General features: G+C 40.0%; 1 protein-coding gene across 3 annotated transcripts in view; it reads left to right on the top strand.

Annotated features, from left to right (window-relative positions):
• LOC143039883 (putative inactive carboxylesterase 4) overlaps positions 1 to 17,673 on the top strand; it is an 84,160-nt gene extending 66,487 nt beyond the window's left edge. For 2 of the 3 annotated variants that reach the window (XM_076210200.1, XM_076210199.1), the window contains 5 exons: positions 1,319 to 1,497; positions 6,646 to 6,790; positions 7,209 to 7,335; positions 15,290 to 15,404; positions 17,106 to 17,673. In XM_076210200.1, the coding sequence (XP_076066315.1) occupies positions 1,319 to 1,497; positions 6,646 to 6,790; positions 7,209 to 7,335; positions 15,290 to 15,404; positions 17,106 to 17,186 (647 nt within the window). In that variant the 3' untranslated portion in view covers positions 17,187 to 17,673. The remainder of the gene's footprint in view (positions 1 to 1,318; positions 1,498 to 6,645; positions 6,791 to 7,208; positions 7,336 to 15,289; positions 15,405 to 17,105) is intronic. The other variant, XM_076210201.1, reaches the window with a different exon arrangement.
• The last annotated feature ends 5,207 nt before the right edge of the window (positions 17,674 to 22,880 follow it).

The raw sequence follows: 22,880 nt of genomic DNA, 5'->3' as shown, positions 1-22,880 counted from the left end.
GTGTTCTAGACCGTTATTTTGAGGGAAGTATCAAATGGTTCTGCTGTGTGTTTAAGGGTGGTCTTAGTTTTTCAATTAAAACAGCTTCTGCTATTTGTGGTCTCCGGTTTTAATCATCTTGGACTATATGTAATAATAATAATAATAATAATAATAATAATGATAATAATAATAATAATAATAATAGTAATAATAATAATAATAATAATAATAATAATAATAATAATAATAATAATAATAATAATAATAATAATAATAATAATAATAATAATAATAATAATAATAATAATAATAATAATAATAATAATAATAATAATAATAATAATAATAATGATAATAATAATATAATAGTATAATTATGTTATTGTTATTATCGTTCTTCTTATTATTATTATCATTACTATTATTATTATAATTATTATTATTATTATAATCGTTCTTCTTATTATTATTATTATTATTATTATTATTATTATTATTATTATTATTATTATTATTATTATCATTATTATTATTATTATTATAATTATTATTATTATTATTATAATTATTATTATTATTATTATTATTATTATTATTATTATTATTATTATTATTATTATTATTATTATTATTATTATTATTATTATTATTATTATTATTAATATTATTATTATTATTATTATTATTATTATTATTATTATTATTATTATTATTATTATTATTATTATTATTATTAATTATTATTATCATTATTATTATCATTATTATTATCATTAATTATTATTGCTATCATTATTATCATTATTATCATTATTATTATTTATTATTATTATTATTATTATTATTATTATTATTATTACATTATTATTATTATTATTATTATTATTATTATTATTATTATTATCATTATTATGATTATTACTATCATTATTATTTTATTATTATTATTATTATTATTATTATTATTATTATTATTATTATTATTATTATTATTATTATTATTATTATTATTATTATTATTATTATTATTATTATTATTATTATTATTATTATTATTATTATTATTATTATTATTATTATTATTATCATTGTTGTTGTTGTTGTTGTTATTATTATTATCATTATTATTACGGTATCTGCTGTAAGCAGACGCATGCACTTGATTTTATGGAGCGGCCTAGTAAGATGAGGCAATCATATTTTCTTCACGCCAACAAAACACTGAAAAAGTTCCTCCCCAATACAAAAACTCAGTTGTCATAAACAGTGCTTTTCTGGCATATTCATCCGTGCTCATCCACGTCAGCTAAGTTCTATCTTCTCTCACATCATCCAGACATCCTTACCCGTAAGAATTTGAGGGAAAGTGTCCTGGCTAACTTCTCCCACGTAGTCGCAACAATGGCCTACAAGGCTCCGACGCACCAGGAGGCCAAAGAGCAAGTACGACATGCCTTTGAACACTTCCTTGGGGGCGTCAATTTTGACGAACAGAATGCAGACATAATCTCGCAGGTAGGTATCTGATGTCTGTTTATATACAGTCGCAATAAAACTTAGTTCTTTTCTTATATAAATGTCAATGAGTTAATACCTTCATTTTGTAAACTTACCTTTTTCATTACCAATCTATGTATGCAATTTATCCTGATGCTCCTTGGGTAGTTTGGGACTGTCCATGAGTTAAAGCAGGTTAGAACCATGAAACATTTGTGTGAAGACACTTATCGAAAACAAGCAAGCTAATCGGAAAAATTATGTTGGACGCACTGAGGAAGATTCCGATTCCCTTAAAAGATACCTCTGAGCTTGGCACGAAAAAAGTCGAGACAAAAATAAGGAGTGCGGGACACAAGAAGCGTTTGTTAACGGCGAAAATCTCTGGAGATGCAGTTTGCAATCCCAGAGGGAGTCTGGTCTTAAAAGTAAACTACTCATGAGTGGGTGTTAGTGGAAGCTATAACCAACGGCTTCTGAAGAGCGTCAATAGCAGAGTCGCGAATTAGCATTATCCTTACAGCATAGTATTGAACCTGACACAATATATCGAGGGTGAATACGAGACCAAACAAATCACAGGCGCAGGCTTTCTTGACCTCACGGTTCCTTACGTCACAGTGAATCACAGGACATTTATCTTTAAAGGTCTAAGTGCACAAATTGACACTTTCTTTCAAAACTCTAAGCAGAGGTAAAAAAAAAAAAAAAAAAAAAAAAAACCATTGTTGTCCATTCCTACGAAATGTTGTTGCTATCAAACTTAAATTTAGGGAAACGTATGTATGCATAAACTTTCCCACATGCACATGCTAGCTAAATGCCCTATCATAGCGGAGGTGGGTTGACCGCGATATTTCGTGTAGGTGTATGTAATTCGAACATACAAATATAAGAAAGTCGTACTCAACTTATATTTCTCTTGATAGCGTATTGGTTTAAGTCACTGTACTTTTGTTACGGGTTAGCTGGGTTCGAATCCTCGGCTCGTCCACGTTTCAATTTCCAACGGATGCTTCCATCGAGCGATTCCTCAGTCTCGACTGCGATGGCATGGAATTAAAAGTGATTTGTGGTTGAAAAAAGATATTAATTGATCACTAGGAACCATTCAGTGTATATATACATATATATATATATATATATATATATATAATATATATATATATACATATATATACATATTTAAGATTATTTCAGACAAATGAAGAAGACCAAGTTGGTCGCAACGTTATTATTTCAGACAAATGAAGAAGACCAAGTTGGTCGCAACGTTAGGGCAATAAACTCCTTTCCTAACACATCTTCGTTTGCCCTTCCCCACCCGCATTCTCTCTCATATATATACATATACATATATATACATACACACATTATATACATGCATATATATATATATATATATATATATATATATATATATATACTGTATATGGCCATAGGTTTATACTGGTTACATAATTTGATAGTCCAATTTAACCCATTTATGTCACAATAAATATCTCATCGTTGTCATATCTCAAAATTATAAATTTAATTTAATTTTATCCTTAAGCAAGACTATGCCAATTTCAGTTACATACGTTCATGCAAGTTTTGTCTTTTTTGGATATAAAAGGGCTACATAAAAAACATTAAATTTCTCAGTTATTACCGGGCAGCAAAAGTCTACCTGATCTTTTTTTGTCATTTCTTATGGTCTAGTTCATGATTCTGTAGAGTAACTTAGTAAGCGTTCCGCGCACGCAAGAGACCCCCCCCCAGCTAATAGGCTACAGGCCTATGTAACCTATGTAATCTAAATTTTGTTAATCTGCATAGATTATGAATATTCATAAAGCATGCAGCACCAATAATGATTTTACAATTAGACGCACAGATAACGCATCCATTTGACATGCACAAATTGTGAAAATTCGTAAAAAGGTTAGCTTAAGTAATGTGTGCATATCTAATGGATTTGTTATCTGTGCGCCCAATTATGAATTCATTATTGGTGCTGCACATTTTAACGAATATTCATAATCTCTGCACATACACAAAATATGCATAACAACCTACACAAATGAAATGCCTAGGCCTAAGCCCTATGATAGACCATGGGGCTGAATATGACTGTACCAACACTTCCAAGTTGTGGCCCGTGTTGTCAACCTATGCTTACTTGACATGAGACTGAGATTGTCATGACTGGCACTAGGCCAAGGCCTATGAGTATCCCCAGACCCCCACCCCTGGCCCGGACAGGGGTGTATGGGGTGAGTGAGTAAAGTCATGGTTAGGCCGATGGCCACATCACCAATTCTTGATTAGGTTAACACTAACTAAGAATAAGATTACCTAGTTTCGCTTTAGGCCTAACCTATTCCTAGACATACCAGTCAGTATTCCCTATTCTTTCTGTCTTGTATCTCTGGTTTTCCTATTCCTGATCCTGTTCCTCTCTACTTTCTTCACTACGGACATCCCGTTTTCATCATCATCGTCAAGAAGGTCAACTTCGGCATGTTCAGTCATTTCCTGGTCATCTTTTGACATTTGGCATCATATTATGGGTTCAGATATTTATGGCTGGATGGATAATGAATGAACAGCACTGTCACTCTTCTTCTTCAGATTCAGTTCAATTCTGCGACATTTTTCAATAGAAACCGCGAATGTGTACGCAATAATAAATTCCAAAGCGCTATTATCTAGATACAATGTTTGACTACTATGACGTTCCGCCGATGCTTGATGAATGGCTACGCGTCCTGAGAATCTTCGGAAATCCACTTTTATAAACACGTATTTTAATCAAAATCTGAATATTACGATGACGGAATCGACTCGGATAGTTTACAAAACCATTTCTAAAAGGGAGTGAGTGGTTTAGAAAAATTACTTCATCTATTGCACTCTGATTTTGGTGCTCATAATAGTCACTGTCAATCGGTGATTCTTTGTAGAAATGAATGGCAGACGAAGCATATGAGGGTGCAAAACAACGTATTTCCACAAGGCTCTGTGCTGGTCCCTATGTTGTTTAACATCTATACAAACGACCAGCCGCAGTTCTAGAACATTCACAGGTTCATATATGGAGACAATCTCAGCATCGCCACACAGTCAGGCTCTTTCGTCACAATAGAGAAATATCATTAAAAGCCCTGACAGTTCTTTCTACATACTACAAAAAAGTACCTCAACGCAAGCCCTGGCAAAACGAAGGTGTGTGCTTTCCACCTTAATAACCACCAAGTAAATAAGAAACTAAAAATCAGATGGGTTAATAAAGAACTGGAAAACCGCCCACATCCAGTCTACCGAAGCGTCACTCTTGACAGAACGCTGTCCTTCAAAGAACCTGTAAGCAAAACACCCCGGACCATGGACCTTATCCTCCGTGGGTGTCTACGGGGACCCAAATGCTCAGATCAAGAACCTAAAGGAACTAAACGACATCGCTCTTCTATGGATACAGCAATGGTGCAATAAGATATGATGATGATGATATTAATCTTTACAGACTGAAAGTGAAATATTTCTCCCAAGTATGGAAAGAATAATGTAGTTGCAACGTCAAGCATGACATTCCTGATAAGGTCTCTGTTCATGTGTTCCTCTTGCGCGATTGCTAAAATGAGGCAATGATCTGAGCAATCAGGTTTAACACGTAAAAAACCCACAACTGACCGCACCCTACCTCTTCGTGTTTTAATATGTTAATTTTGGGGGCCTTTATGTATTTGGAAAAAGCCTAAGAGAAGGTAGACAGGAAGGTACTGTGGGAGGTATTGTAGATATATGGGATTGAGGGAAAGCTGTTAAGGGTAGTCAAAAGTTCTTTATGAGAGTAATGGAGCTTGTGTTAGAAATAGAGAGAGCGAATGGTTTTAAGTAAAGTGGGGCTGCATCAGGGATTTGTCATGTCGCCATGGCTATTCAATGTGTACATGGATGGAGTGGTGCAGGAGGTAATTGCAAGGGTAATATACAGGAGATTGTCAAAGATAATGGAGTGGGAGATGAGCCAGTTGTTGCTTGCGGATGACACTGCCCGTATGGCAGGGTCAGAAGGGGGCTTAAGGCAGTTAGTGACGGAGTTTGGGAAAATATGCAATAGGAGAAAGTTGAAAGTAAATGTGTGTAAAAGTAAGGTGATGAGATATCCGAGGGGAGAGGATGACAGCAAGCTGGAAGTGAGTCCTAAGAGAGGCATGGGGTCGCATGTAGCAAGAAATGAAGGAATGGATGTAGGGGCAAATTTTAGATTAAAAGAAACAAGTAAATGCCTTAGGGGATTAAAAATGTAATGAGAAATAGGCAACTAGGAATTAATGCAGAGAATATTATATGAAGGGGTGATTGTGCCGACGACACTGTATGGGGCGGAGACTTGGAGTTTGAGAGGGGCAGTGTGGTGGGGTTTAAATGTGCTTGAGATCAAGTGTCTGAGAAGTATGACAGGGGTTACAAAGTTGAACAGAGGTGTGGAGGAGAGAGGGGTAGGACAAGGAGATGGCAGATAGGGCTGATGAAAGAATATTGGGATAGTTTGGACACATGGAAATAATGAGTGAATAAAGATTTGCAAAAGATGTGTGGAAGGCAGAGGTGGATAAAGTGAACTTGAAGAGACGACCGAGGATGAGATGGATGGATGTGGTGAAAGGGGCTTTGAGCAAGAGGAGAATTGGTTTAGAACAAGGAAGGGGGAAGGTAGGGTATAGGGGTGAGTGAAGAATGGCTGTATATGGATGATATTCTTACGCAGCCAGAAGATGTTTCTCCCTGTCTTCTCTTTTTTCCGCATAAGGAGACAGAGAGGAGGGTAGAAGGTCGCCGATTAAGTGGAGCGGCCTTGCAGTGGATGTACTGTGTCTTGCAGCACTGCCGATCCTGGCAGTGGCCAGGAGACAGTTATGACCCTTCATCCACTAGGAGCTAAAATGAGAGTGAAACAAGGGTGGTAGATGGGGGTGGAATGGGTGGGAGTGGGTGAGTGCCTTTGGGTTGCTACCTCCCTTCCAAGGGAGAAGAAGTCTTTGGTATATAGATATACTTTTCTTCAGTGAAATGTTAAGTTTACATTACTATCTATGCCAAGATAGTCTGAATAACCTATTCTTTGTCTCTTGATCTAATCACACGATTATTCTACGATTTTTTTTTTTTTCAAAACAGATGTACACTGATTCTGTCATGAATGTGGGAATCGACGTGTCGTCGGAGCTCCACAGCCGGTATCATCCTGTTTTTATCTATGAATTCCGACACAAAGGGGAAAATTCTGTAGCCGACCAGATCGGTGGTACATTTGCGAAGAAATGTGCGTAAACCCTGTTTTCATCATACACAAGCATGCAAACATATCTGATTGTAGTCATTTCATGGGGTTTATTCTGCGTGAAGCGATATCACTCTATTTGAATATGTAATTTTCATCTCACATTCTATTCTTCATGTTAGTTTATTTACTCTTATTTTGATATCTACTAACTGCTTACATTTTTATGCTTATTTTTTTCCCCTGGGTAACTTTACGTCGTCGAGTAAATATGACTTCCAATAAATTTCAGATGTACCTTTTTCTTAAAATCATGTTAATTCAATTTATGGGTGTCAAGAAACACATGGAATCAACAGAAAACACGCTGTATATAGAGTATTTGAGATGAGACAGCTGCAAAAATATTACTGCAATGTAACAATGTTTGAAATCAACAGATATTTTGACACACTTACAGGGGTCATCCATTTTGACGACCTTGTCTACTTCTTCGAAGGAGGCGAATTCGGAACCCTGGACGACGCCACAGATCTCGCCGTCAGAGATATAATGGTGACCCTTTGGACCAACTTTGCTGCAACAGGGTAAGACATACATAATCAGATATGTTTGAAAGAGGCCTAGGCCTATCGTGTTCGATCTTATACTTTTCACTACCTCCTTTCCTGTCGCACGTTTCCCTCCATTCTTCATTTTTCCTTTCAAGAACGATTCGAGGGCTTTTACTTATACATTATTTTTGTCTGTTTCAACAAATCCATAGCTTTTTTTACTTTTCTATCTTTCATCTCTTTCCTCCCTGCTTTTTCCTTCTCCCTTACTTTTCCCATGCCATTTATATATCTTTCACTCTTTTAACAGTCTCTCGTTCAGAAAAGGTTGCTGACAGAACTTTGAAAGAGTAGAGGAAACGATTGAGCCATCCTCACGTCAACGCAGTTTTCCTCTTTGCTAAGTCATCGTCGTTCCTCATCTTCAGTTTCATATTTTCTTTCACCTCAGTCTTCACTTGGAGCATATATATATATGACAAAAGAAACAATATAGATTTAATATATCTAGACTTTGCAAAAGCTTTTGATACCGTCCCACACGAAAGACTACTTACTAAATTAGCTTTGCATGGAATAAGTGGTAGCCTATTAGGTTGGACTAGTAATTGGTTAAAAGGTCGAAAACAGAGAGTTGTTTTAAATGGAAAAACTTCTGGATGGAAAAGTGTTGCAAGTGGAGTTCCTCAGGGTTCCGTTCTTGGGCCACTTCTATTCATAGTATATATAAATGATATAGACATTGGACTAAAATCTACTGTTTCCAAATTTGCTGATGATACAAAACTGTGCGGAGTGGCAAATGATCACTCAAACCAATTAGATATTCAAGAAGATTTAGATCAATTACAGCAATGGTCTGAAAAGTGGCTAATGAAATTTAACACAAGTAAATGCAAGGTAATGCACATAGGTAAAAATAACAGTAAGTACGATTACAAGTTATTTGGCAATTCGTTAACAAAAGTGGATAGTGAAAAAGATCTCGGCGTAATTATCAGTAACGACCTCAAATCATCCAAGCAGTGTATTTCAGCCTCTGAGAAAGCAAATAAGATTCTGGGACTGATTGCGCGATCTTTTGATTTCAAAAGTCCATCACTCATTAACAAGCTATATAAATCGTTAGTTCGTCCACATTTGGAATATGCTGTTTCCGTATGGTCACCGAATCTCATTAAAGACATTGACAGACTGGAAAAAGTACAACGGCGAGCCACAAAACTGATTCCAAATATCAAAAATAAATCATACGAAAATCGACTTAAGCACATGAATCTGTTTTCCCTAAAAAAGCGTAGACTCAGAGGTGACTTGATACAGGTCTTTAAGATTTTAAAGGGAATTGACAACATCAAAAGTGACCAAATTTTCACATTGAATGAGAATCAGACAAGAAACAATGGTCTCAAACTGTCCGGAAATAGATTCAATTTGGAAGTAGGTAGAAACAACTTTGCCAACCGTGTAGTTAATGAATGGAATAAACTTCCTGCACAGGTAGTGCAATGTAGTTCAGTTCAAAGCTTTAAGAATCATTTAGATAAATACCTAAGTAAGATGCTGTAATGATTATAATTTATGTTATATTATTTGTTTTTGTTTTGTTATAATTTGTCTGTCTGATTTTCATTTATTATTGGTTATATGTCAATTTATAATCATTTACTATTTACCTGTTTGTTTGTTATTCAACTATACCTATGCATTTATTTATGTATTTTATTTGTTATTTTTACCTTATTATGGTTTTAATTTATCATTAATATATATATATATATGTATATATATATATATATATATATATATATATATATATTTTTTTTTTTTTTTTTTTTTTTTTTTTTTTTTTGGCATCCGACCTAGATATGGATCAAAAGGTCTCCTGTCGGCATGCTCCGCCTTTGTAATCCTTTGTAATATATATATATACATGTATATAATATATATATGTATATATATACAGTATATCTGAATACAATTGCCAATGACGAAGATGTCAATCAAATAATTCCAGCAGTTGTCCCCGGACTCGAACCCAGGAATGGCATCTTGGCAGAACTATGCTCCTACCGACTACGCTACTTAGACTATATGGTTCTGCAATCTCGGGGTTAATCTAATTCCCGCAGGATTTGAGTCTACTGCTAACTGCCATCCTAATCTCAATTTTACGAAGAACCAAGCCCACTTGTAGGTAGTGGTGAAGCTAGTACGTATCCTTGATAGACTTTCGTCGTTGTAATACCTAATTAGAATCGCCAATGACGACGATGTCAATCAAATAATTCCGACAGTTGTCCCCAGACTCGAACCCAGGACAAGTGGGCTTGGTTCATCGTAAAATTGAGATTAAGACGGCCGTTAGTATCCATTCCCAAATGTCTATTTCTCATTACACTTTTTAATCCACCAAGGCATTTACTCGCTTCTCTCAATCTACATTCTACCTCCACCCCCACTCCTCTCTTTCCTGCCACATTCGCACCCAAGTATCTAAAACTATCCACATCCTCCAGTATCTTTCCCTTAATACTCACCTCCAGTTTCCTGCCACTCTCTCCCCTTGTACATCCCATCACCTTACATTTACCCACATTTATCTTCAGCTTCCTTCTTTCACACACCTTCCCAAACTCTGTCACTAACTTCCTCAATCCCTCCTCTGATCCTGCTACAAGCGCAGTGTCGTAAGCAAACAACAACTGGCTTATTTCCCACTTTTCTCCATTTTCTTTGACCATCTCCAACCCCTGACCCACCACTCTTGCATTCACCTCTCGCACCACCCTATCCATGTATAAGTTGAACAGCCAGGGTGACATAACACATCCCTGACGAAGTCCCACCTTTACCTCATACCATTCGCTCTCTCTACTCTCGTAAAAGCTCTTGACTGCTCCTAACAGCTTTCTCCTATCCCATATATCTGCAGTACCTCCCACAGTGCCTTCCTGTCTACCCTGTCGTAAGCCTTTTCCAAATCCATAAAAGCCCAAAAAATATCCTTACTTTTTCACTATAGTTTTCTCACATATCTGTCTTACTGCAAAAATTTGATCTACACAACCCCTACCTGTCCTAAAACCACACTTTTCCTCACAGATTATTCCTTCTATTCCTCTCCTAATCCTCTCAATCAAGATCCTCCCATAAGCCTTCCCAACTACACTCAACAAGCTGATCCCTCTGAAACTACTACATTCACACTTGTCCCCCTTTCCCTTGTAAAGTGGAACTATACATGCACTCCTCCAGTCCTCCGGCACTCTACCCTCTCTTAAACAAACATTAAATAACCTCACCAGCCAGTCCACCATCACTGTACCTCCTTTTTCAGACATTCTGCATATCATCCATCCAAACCAGGTGCCTTACCTGCTCTCATCATCTTAACAGCTGCTTTCACTTCATCCTTCCTTATTTCTCCTCCATTTTCCTCATTCACCACTGTCATTTTCTTAGCACCTCCCACTGCAACTACCTTTCCCTCCCTATCCTCCTTCACATTTAGCAACTCCCTAAAATATTCTGCCCATCTTCCTTTCACTGCCTTCTTTTCCATTATCATCTCTCCATCTGTACCTTTTACCTTTTCTTCTCTACTTGATTCGCCTCATCTTCCTCTCTTAATTTCTTTCCAAAAGATCTTTTTATCACTTTCAATTTTTTTGTCATACTCTTACCCCATTTAACATCTACTCTCCTCTTTTTGTCTCCTTTATCTTATGCTTTACTTCTCTTTTATTTACTTTGTACCTCTCATGTGATTCCTTCGTCCTAATTTGTAACCATTCTATGAAAGCCTCCTGCTTCTTCTCTTCTACACATTTCTTTGCTTCCTCATCCCACCACTCACTACCCTTCCTTCTATTTCCTCCTGTCCTCCTTGTTCCACACACCATCTTTGCACACTTTGTGTCTCCCTCCTTGAAACCATCCCCATTCCTTCTCCACTCCTAGCTCTACTCTATTCTTCACTCCCTCCCACTCTTTTCTCAGCTTCTTCTTATACCATTCTCCTTTTCTTTCTCATTTAAGCAGTTCCTTTTTCTCCACCTATTCCCCACTCTCAACTTACCTTCCACCAAAAAACGATCTGATATTCCCCCACCCTCTCCCCTTAGAACATGTACATCCTTAACTCTTCCTACCATACTCCTAGTCACCACTATATAGTCCATTAACGCTCTATTTACCACCCTTCCATCCACCACCCACTCCCATGTATACTTATGCTTGACTTTCTTCCTAAACACTGTATTTGCTATCATCAACATTCTTTCGAGATACGTCTCCACCATCAACTCTCCACAACGATTTTTTCCTGGAACTCCATATTTCCCAATCACTCCATCTATTGGTTCATTTTCTACCCTAGTATTAAGGTCTCCCAATACAACTACATTGATATTTCTCCCTAATCCCTCCATACACTCATTTAAATATATCCAAAAAGTCTCCATTTTCTCTACACTCTTCTCACTACCGGCCCCATACGCACTTACAAAACCCACATCTCCTTTCCCAGCTTCACCTTCATCCACATCAACCTTGAAAAAAACTCCTTCCACTCCACTACACGTTGACCTATCTCTTCACTTACTAGTATTGCCACCCCTTCTCTCCCTTGTTCCCTCTTCACTCCTGAGAACCTCGCAACTACACTCCCAAACTCACACTCCCCCCTTCCTTTCAACTTAGATTCACTCAATGCCAACACATCCATCTTTCTTCTCACAAACATACTGCCTATCTTTTCCCTTTTACTCTCATCTGTACCACATCCACGCACATTAAAAGACCCAAACCTTAGGGTACTGGTTGGAAAACTCCTAGACCCTCTTATGCCTTTACTTTTTTTTAGGAATGTCCCCTTTGGGGCTACAGGTAGCAGGACTCCTAGTCCCATCCCCCGTCTCGTTTTTAGCGGCCTCTTACAAATCAAGTGGGAAAACTTGGTGGTAGCATTATTTTTCCCCACCACAGGGTAGGCAAAATAAAAGGAAATGAATATACAGAGAAAGGGTACAGGACAGTAACAAGGGGTTGGGGGACAGCATAACGGAGGGACAGTAGCAGTATATTAAAAGTGTCATAATTTCTCTATGAACAGAGTTTTCCTCTATCACAGACAAAATGATGTGTGGCTCTGGTCCAAAGGGGTGCCACATACAGATCTAAAGTATCAACTGCATGTACTTTGCCACAAAAGCATGCAGCCAATACCCCCAGCCGGTATATATTCGGAAAGCATAATTTCTCCTTTTCTATATTTTTTTTTAACTCGCACGAATTTGTCCACCTCTTTCTCAATTTTTATTTTAAAGACATTTCTACCTAACAAGTATTACAAAAATCTCACCACTCGTCTTCCCACTTTTGTCCCCATTCCCTGCACTACCAGCTCCTTCCAAGTTATATATATATATATATATATATATATATATATATATATATATATATATATATAAAACTATTGTCCCGAAGTCCCTGGACAGTGGGAGGAGGACGAGGTGGTTGAGGGGCATGAGAATTCTTATACACTGGGAAATTGGTGAAGCGGGATAGCTGCAGTTGGGAGCCAAAGTCCAGGAAATTTGAGACGCCGGCCGGGACCACGTACGCTTGTGGTGAACGGAGTTCCCAACATGTGCTTCTACGCAGTATTTCGGCTTGTAATATCGCCGTTGCAGTAAGGAGCGAGACAATAAGTGTAAATATGAGAGGACAGACAGCTGGCCTTCGGCCTCATAGTGAATATTTGTAGGTTAAGGAAACATTACGGCTGTACTACATGTATTTGTATCCGTAGGAAAGCACAATTTCGGGCTACGCACGGCAACCCTGCCTCAGCCAGTGGGGCGCTACTTTTCGGTACGCCCCGCGGGTATTTAAGGCGGGTGTGAGGTCAGGTCAAGGTCAGTATCCTTCTAAGGCTCGGCCGGCCCACTCGCGTGTGTTGTATACCAGTGTCTTGAAAATAAAAGTGCGGAACCGAAACCGACTGTCAATCTTCCCCGGAGTCACTAGCTCAGTAACAGCTTAGTTACACGCTCCCTTCAATCCAAGCGTGTAATTTCGAAGGACCAGAGAAATTTTTCTCAAAAGGGGGAGAAAACTCGTGTAAATCACATTCCTAGGGCTAATTAAACAGAAAATACTACACTGATGTTATTATGATTTAATATGTCTCCACAATCAGTGGCATGCAATTGATATTCAACAAGTTTTTTCTTTAATAAATTTATCATGAATACTATTTCACAGTAATTCACTTATCACCAACTAACTGGACCAGATACAACATACGTATTTGGTTGGAGACTTCCTACCTGGCTAGCCCTGCGCGCTGTAAGACCTAGCTAAAATATTATACTGCCTACCTCTGGTTATTCCTTCGTTATCTCCTCTAATAGTGCACTGACTGGTGATGTCTCCAAATGAGTGGATGCTCTCAGTTGAACAGGATGATTTTGATAATCGTGGATTCATGCGTCACATAGGGGCGGCGGGAATCAAGCCTGTCCTCAGTCGACAGAACCGAACACGTGCGGGGGAGGGATATCGAGCCCAGGGGTTTCATTTCCCCAATTTTGTCGATCTATCCGTGCGCAGATCCCATTCTAGAAGTAAATTTTCCTGATCACGTAAGTTCCACGTATTGAATCACTGGAGTGGGGTTGGCAATGACCTCTGACTGAACTTGCAGATTCTTATTTCGGGGCACGTCACGAAGCACATTTTCTTGTTTCTGTAAGTTCCAGGGCACACTAAACACGAGTCTCTGCAACACGATTGGCGATGGCCAACGATGGGAATATTTTGTTCATGTTCGTGGGTATTTGTTCACTGGCGAGGTTGCAAGGTCCTCAGAGGACGTGTTCTATGGGAGTGTCGCGTGCCTATTGCCACGAACTGATACCAGCGGCAACAAACATGAGGCACAGTACGCTGTTTTTCGGCGGGCTTTTTTTCCAATCGTTAAATTGCGAGAGGATTGCGACGCAACGCCTAGGCAGAAGTTGAGGCATTTCTAATAATTTTGTGAGGTAGTTACTAGTTACGAGAAAGGGACACTAGCCTAGACGAGAAGTGGCAAGCACAGGTGGGGGGGGGGGTTATGTAACGCAGCGGACCCTCCAACCAAAGTAATGAGTAATAAGATCAAATGGTAATACATAGGTAAACTGTATCAATCATAATCACAAAGTACAAGGATACAAGAATGTAATATGGTGAATTAGTTCAACTAATTGAGAAGTTAAGACATTTCAATCTTAACATGATAACACATGTGATGACTTCGATCATGAGCCTACGAAGACATCTTGGAAGGCGAGGGTGGGGGAGAGAGATTCCTGAATAAATAGAAGATACTTAGATTGGATAAGGCACTGCGACCAATTAACGCTAAACTCTCACAACAGTTGCTGGGGAGAAGGGTGAGCAAAAATACCAAGACTTCCAGCGCTTCCATAGAGCGAAGGAAAAGTAATAACTGAAGGGGCTGAAAAAGAGACGAAAGAAAATGGAAAGAACTAAGCAGTGTGTTACAACGCCAAAGTTGTGACACCCATATCAATCTGTTGGTTTTGTGTTTCTTATCTTCTAATTTTTCTCCTGTTTTTCCTTGTGTCATGGTTTGTATTTTTCATCTCCCCCCCCCCCTTTTTTTTCTTTAATTCGAATCTTTATCACTTTTTATTTTCACTCCTCTACAGAATCTTAGATCTTTAAAACCTTTATTTTGCCTCTCCCTATGTCTCATAGCATTCCATTATTTTTTACTTTTTTTATTTACATCTCTTTTTATCTCCTTTCCAATTAACTTTACATTACTTCTACGTTGTTCGAAATTAATATATCATATTTCCTTTCCCGGACAGTTTCATCTACAATACACCTCCGTATATTCTATTTATTTTAGAATATTAGATTTTGATTAAATGTGAGTTTTATTGGGTACATTTTTTCTTTTCCTCAGAGACCCCACTCCTGATGACTCTCTATGGTTCAAATGGGAGGCCTCTCGTCGCTCGCCCTTGTCTCGGTTAGTAATCGAATCGCAGCCCTTCATGGAGAAAAACTCACGGAAGGAGGTCAGTTGAAGGCAAAGTATGCTTTACTACATAAACAAATAGATGACAAACAAATGAGTAAATAGATAAACAGTAATCAACAAATGATTAGATAGATAAATAAATACTCTACCGTTTGAACAGATAGATAATAACTAGATGCGTACATAAATAGACATATAAAAATAAATAAATGGTGTGTGTGTGTGTATTTACCTAGTTGTATTTACCTAGTTGTATTTTACGGGAAGGGGAGCTATGCTCGTGAGGTCCCGTCTTCATATTTTATCTAAACTATTTTCAAATTCATGTATTGTTTTTGTACACACTACTTTCTCATTTAACTTGTTCCAAATGTCTATTACTCTGTGAGGAAAGCTGTTCTTTTTCAGATCCTTCTATAGCTGTCTTTCTTGATTTTCTTTCCGTGTCCTCTTGTATTTCTTTAATCCCATTTTATTAGATCCTCTCTATCAATAATTTCTATGCCTTTCATGATTCTGTAAATAGTTATCAAATCTCCTCTCTCTCTTCTTTGCTCTAGTGTCTGTAGCTCAAGTTTTGCTAGTCTCTCTTCATATAATAGTTTTGAGAGTGTTGGTGCCAATTTTGTAATTGCTCTTTGTATTCTTTCAAGTTTTGTTATACATTTTTTTTTTTTTTTTTTTTGTGACCACATCGTTGCTGCATATTCCAATCTTGGTCTTATCAAAGTGATTAGAATTTTCTTCACCATTTCTTCATCCAGGTATGAAAATGCCACTTTGATTGTTCTTATTAAATTATAAGTTTCTCCAAAAATCTTATCTATATGTTTCTCAGGTGACATATTATTCATAATAATGACTCCCAGGTCCTTTTCATTTTCTACTTTTTTTTATTCCTTCTTATCCCAATTTATATGATCCTTCTCTTCTTTTTATGCTTTTTCCAAATTCCATTATACTACACTTTTTGGTATTGAACTCCATCTCCCACTTCCTACTCCATTCCCATACTTTATTGAGATCACTCTGTAGTGACTCACAATCTTCTTCCGTGTTCACCTTTTTTTAACAGTTTTGCGTCATCTGCAAAGAAGCTCATGTAACTTTCAATTTCTTTATCCATATCATTAATATATATAGCAAACATTATTGGGGCCAAAAATGTTCCTTGGGGAACACCGCTTATTACTTCATCCCAGTTAGAGTGTTTGTCTCTTATCACTACTCTCATTTTTCTTTCTTGCAAAAAGTCTTCCATCCATTTCAGCAGTTTGCCCTGTATTCCTCCTTCAGTTTCTAATTTCTTAAGTAACTTCTTATGTGGTACTTTGTCAAAAGCTTTTTTTTAGGTCTAGAAATGCACAATCAGCCCATCCATCTCTTTCTTGTATTATACCTATTAGCCTTGAATAGAAACATATTAAATTGGTGACGCATGATCGTCCTTGTCTGAATCCAAATTGCCTTGGATTTAGTACTTTCTTTTTCTAAATACTTTACCCATCTACTTTTGATAATTCTTTTACAGATTTGTGTGTGTGTGTGTGTGTGTGTGTGTGTGTGTGTGTGTGTGTGTGTGTGTGTGTGTGTGTGTGTGTGTGTGTGTGTGTGTGTGTGTGTGTGTGTGTGTGTGTGTGTGTGTGTGTGTGTGTGTGTGTGTGTGTGTGTGTGTGTGTGTGTGTAGTTTATTTGTTTTGTATATTTATTTAATTAATATTTTATTTATTTTTTCTAGCGCATGGACTTTTGGTTGGGACTTGCAGCCCAGAAGGTTCTCGTAGAGGCGCTAGAGAGAAAAACGAAAGATGAATTGTAGACAGCCTCGGTTTTGCCTTCTCAGCCTAGCGTGACGTACATCTAATGATAGTAAATTTATGACTATCTGGAAAAAAAACCGTTAATTAATACTGTACAAGATATATAATTACTTTAGTTACAAACGAAAAAAATCCAGGATCGGCTGCATTAAGCAATAAGGACTACTATAAATGATCTTGTATTCACTATACATATTTTTGCCAGGATGATATACAATGTGCAAAGAGTATGTTCCCTTAGCTAGCCTAATGTAAATGGCTTTGTTTTCTACTGTAAATTATATGTTGCTTCTGCTCTGGCTTTTAGTCTAGTAATCTAACACAGTCTTCATTTCGCGTTTTACTAATGATTTCTTTTCTGTTGTTTACAAGTACTTTTTGTATCTGTATCATGTAATATTTAGTTAATATTCGAGATGATATGATTCCTATGGTATTCACATAAGTGTTTTGTAAATAAAACAACGAAGCACACAAAAGTGTATATATAGAACTTCTATTTTCTTTTCATTTATGAGTTCATTGACTGGTACCATGTAACCCAGTACTTACTGCCTCATAATCGGATTATCGGCAACTAAGCCAGTTTCCCCACTGATGACTCACGAGTGAAGAGTGCGTGCTAGACACCCACATGGAGTAAAATGAAAACCATCATAAGGGTAAATAAGCTTTTTAAGTCAATAGCCATCCAATCCCGTTATGGGTCACTAACCCACGTGTTTGTTATATCATCGCTGGAGGCTGAGTGATGCCCTAGCGCTGTGGTTGTACTGAGGTTCTTCCCTGGGATTAGCACCACGCTTCTTTGGTCCTCCATTAAGGTCAGGACGGGTGGTTCCTCTTGGCTCAGACAGGCGAATCGGATGGGCTGCTTGACTCTATTATATGGGTTAGACGTTGAAACTGATGAGTTATTAAGTGATTTTCTAGTATACTTTGAAAGGGCGTGATTGGGAAAAGTCCAAAGAGGACGGTGAAGGAGACCAATTTTGATGTTGATATATGGTCTGTCCACACTTTCGAGTCAATGGTGATTTGCCGAGAACTAACAATTCTCTTGAAGGGTGGCATCAGGCTTTTAAAAAGAGGTTCATTGTGATTCATCCTACAACCGCCAAACTACTAAAATTATTAGAAATGAGCAGGCAGCCAATAAAAGTTTAATTGAACAGGGATCTATAGGGACTAATATATCACGGCCTAGCAATTGAAATTGAAAAAATATTGATAATTTGCATCAAAAGGATGTGGGCAGTTCTACCAAATATTTTTCCGTTTTTCAACCTTTCTCTACTACTATGCCTCCTACCATTTTCTCAACTTTTGGTGATTTTAATCGCAGTCGTCGGCGCTGCCGTCCAAGCTCCCTGCCCATTTCTCCCAAGCCACCACCATCAACCGCCCCTTAGCTAATCGCCCATGCAAAAAGCGCTTATTGGTAGTAGCCCTCTTTTATACACTACTATCTTTTCATTTTCTCACAGACATTCTTCTCCCACAAAAACTGATCCCGCGCGAGCGGGTGGTCTGTCCTAAGTAGTCCATAGTTCTCCAGCAAGTCGCCTCGGGTACGACATCTCCAAGCTTCAAGTGGCCCTTCGCTCCCAGCCCACGAGACTGGCTCTCACCCGCCCGGACCTTCTACCCCTGTATACATTTAATTCATGCATACATTACTTCTTGTGTGCCTTAGTTTCATTTCCCTGGCTTGTCCGAACCAAACCACGGCAAAGTGGTGACCCCGAGTGAGGACAACCAGGAAGATGGTAGGCTCACAGGTTAAACTTCCCAGTTTCTCCCATGACTTGGAGAGTTGGCTACTTCACGCCGAGGCATACTTAGCCCCCCCCCCCCCAACACACACAGAGTGACGTGCCGGACCAGCAAGCCTTCGGAGCATCCATTACCGCACTACCGACGGACGTCATTGCTCTTGTCCGTGACGTCGTCAGTTCACCACTGAAGGGAAACAAGTGTGCCGCCCTCAAGACTATCTTGAGGAAACACTACGCCAAGACCGATAACGAGCTGTACAAGAAAATCCAGCACAGCGAACTCGGAGACGACCGACCATCACAACTCTTCAGGAGAATTGCCACTCTTAACGCACGGGCAAAGGTGAAGTTGCCCAAGGAACTTCTCCGGTCATTACACCTCGCCAAGATGCCGGACGCCCTCCAGTTAAAGCTGAAAGCCCTAGCTGCCGACAAGGAAGACGACGCCTACTGCTCCATCGCCGACAGGATGTACCAGCGCCATAGGTCCTTACAAGCTACGACACACTCCACGCTCTCTGCGAGGAACATCGGGTGCAGTGATATCGCGGTGAATAGTGTAAGTGGAGTGTTCAGTGAGAACCCAGGTGCTAGTGATCGCGGGATTCACGGTTACAACCCCCCAACCAGCTGTTCCTCAGACATTAGTGCAGTGAGCAAAACCACTCTTTCGTCGTACAATGCCAAGGATCAAAGTGTGCAGCAGCTACGGCAGGGAATCACCAACATGAAGAAATTGCTGAGTCAGTTTTTGGACGAGAAGGAACGCCATCAAACACCACGAAGCACTGTTCTGGTACCATACCCGTTTTGGCAACAAGGGGCTTAAGTGTACACAACCTTGAAGCTAGTCGGGAAACTCCAGACGCGGGGGTCGGTAAGCACTCCCCTCCCCCCACTAACCACGCCCACACCCTCCTCTCAGTGCGTGATAGCTATACTGGACTATCCTTCCTGGTGGACACGGGCTCGGCCGTCAGCATCATGCCTCCGACGGAAGATACGAGCCAAGAAACAAGCTTTCCTAAGTACGACCTTCTTGCAGCCAACGGTACACCCATCGCTACGTAGGGCAGCCACTACAGCGTCCTGGACCTCCAGAATGGCAAGTTCCCTTAGAATTTTGTTATCGCAGATGTCCATCAACTCATTCTTCGCTACGACTTCCTACAATACTAGAAAATGGCAGTCAGCGCCAAGGATAACTACTTGTACCATGCAACAAGACGCATACCAGGAACTACCACCAATGCCACTTCTCCTAAAGTATCTTCCCTTCAGCCAGCTGGCGAATACACACGCATCCTGCAAGATTTTCCTCAGCTGACATCTCCATACAAGGCCACCACTACCCGCCCCAACAACATTGTGCATCACATCCAAACAGCTGGCCCGCCGGTCTACAGCAAGCTTTGACGCCTCTCCCCAGAGAAGTTGGCCGCCGCCAAACAAGAGTTCCAAGAACTTCTTGACCAAAACTTCATCCGCCTATCGGATAGTGCTTGAGCATAGCCACTCATCATGGTCCCCAAGACACCTCCACCACCCAACCAGTGGCGGACCTGCGGTGACTATCGCCAACTTAACCGCATCACCAAGGCCGACCGCTACCCCATTCCGTACTCCCAAGACTTCCACTTCAAGCTCTACGGGAAGCAAGTCTTCTCCAAGATCAACCTTGTTAGGGCGTTCCATCAGATTTCTGTGGTACGAGAGGACATCCAGAAGACAGCAATCGTCACTCCGTTCGGCCTTTTCGAGTGGAAAATTATGTCATTTGTCCTGCGTAATGCCGCCCAAACGTTCCAGCGGTTTATGGACCACGCCCTCAGAGACTTCAACTTCGTCACTGTCTACATCGACGATATATTGGTGGCCTCTGACAACCACGACCAACACCGCTAACACCTCCGCCTTCTCTTTCGCCGACTGAGAGATTATTGCCTCCGGATCCATCCGTCTAAGTGCCTCCTAGGAGTGTCATCGCTCGACTTCCTCGGACACTGCATCCCAACAGCAGGCCTGTACCCTCTCCCTCAAAAGGTGGACACCATCATAGACTTCCCACAGCCAACATCCGTCAAGATGCTGCGCCAATCCTTAGGGATCGTCAATTATTATCATAGAATCATCCCCGATGCAGCTGCCAAACGACCTCTCCACTGAACGACCTCACCACTGAACGACCTCACCAAGAACCGTTCCAAGCGGTCGGTCGTGCCCGTGAAGTGGTCTCCCGGAGCTATCCAAGCATTTGGACAACTCAAGGCTGCAATTACAGAGGCCGCCCGCCTCTCCTACCCGGTGGTGGCCCATGCCCTCACCTTCCTACCCCGACGCCTCCTCCACAGCGATAGGTGCAGTCCTCCAACAGAGGGTCAACAGACAGCTCCAGCCGATTGCTTTCTTCTCCAAACGACTGGACCCTTCTCAAATGTGCTATAGTGTATTCGACAGGGAGCTTCTGACTATATTTTCGGCCATAAAGCATTTCCTCTGTTTTTTAGAAGGCCGGCCATTTACCATCCTTACCGACTACAAGCCACTCACCCATGCACTGGACAGGGTCTCTGACCACCACTCACCAAGTGTCTCTCGGCAGTTGTCATTCCTGTTCCAATTTGATACTCACATCGAGTACGTTAAGGGAGAGGACAACGAAGTGGCCGACGCCTTGTCCAGGATTGCCTCCAGCATCCTTCCTGATCACCACCACGTCGACTAGGCACGCATCGCCGCCTCCCAGAGTAACGACAAGTGTTACTTGGCAACATTGAAACTAAGCAGAGATTCCGGTTCACAGTTTTATTGAACAGTGATAATGTACGACACTAAGAACACCACTATCCACTAACACTCACTCTCAGAGCTCGCGTACGAATGACTAATGCTCGTTACCCTGGAATTGATTGCGGCTCCGAGAGTTTCCTTTTACTCAAATTTGTTTTCAATTTTATTCACTTGTACACAGAAAATAAGTCAAATAATACAGTACTTAATTTAAGAATATAATAATAATCTATTTTACATTCATTCAACTTTTGCATTACAATAATAGAAATGATAATTTAATTACGTAAATAGAAATGACAACTATGCTTTCTTCCCGAAACTTCCAGAACTCGTTACACGTAAAAACACACACACATCCAATTACGCATCACTTTCATTTCCTACATGTATACAAAATACTAATAGAAATGATAATAACTAGCATACACTACACAAAGAACTCTGTCTCCTAGGCCTGCATGACACCTCCTCCCTGCAACTCCGACAGCTCCCCAACACTCCTGCACCATTGTGGTGTGACGTCTCTACAGGCAAGCCCCGGCCGTACATCCCTGCCTGTCATCGTAAGGATGTGTTCTCGGCATTCCACGATCACAGTCATCCTGTCATTCGGGTAACATAACGTCTCACGGATCGGGTCGTCTGGCCAGTCATCAACAAAGACGTCAGAGAACGGACCCGCAACTGTCTTTCCTGCCAGTCTTCAAAGGTCACGCGCCACGTCCACGCCCCACTCCAGCGTTTCCTTACACCCACAACACGCTTCCAATCGGTCCATGTTGACATTGTGTGCCCCCTTCCGCCTTCCCGTGGCATGCGTTACCTGCTCACGTGCGTCGACAGGTATACCAGGTGGCCAGAGGCGATCCCCCTCCCAGATATATATGCTGAGATATCTGCTCGTGCTTTCCTTTTCGGTTGGGTATCAAGGTTCGGCGCCACTCACGCCATTATCACCGACAGGGGCTCCCAGTTCGAATCTGATCTCTGGTCCAGAATGCTCAAGTTCCTTGGCACTAACTGCAACCGGACTGCCGCCTACCACCCTCAAGCCAATGGAATAGTAGAAAGATTCCACCGCCAGCTGAAGGAGTCACTCTAGGCATAGCAACCCTCATGTAA

This window comes from Oratosquilla oratoria, chromosome 27, assembly GCF_046742065.1.
Source record: "Oratosquilla oratoria isolate Oo_2021 chromosome 27, ASM4674206v1, whole genome shotgun sequence".
Classification (NCBI taxonomy): Eukaryota; Metazoa; Arthropoda; class Malacostraca; order Stomatopoda; family Squillidae; genus Oratosquilla; species Oratosquilla oratoria.
Note: the sequence above shows the minus strand (reverse complement) of the source record. Positions and strands in the feature narration are given on the sequence as shown.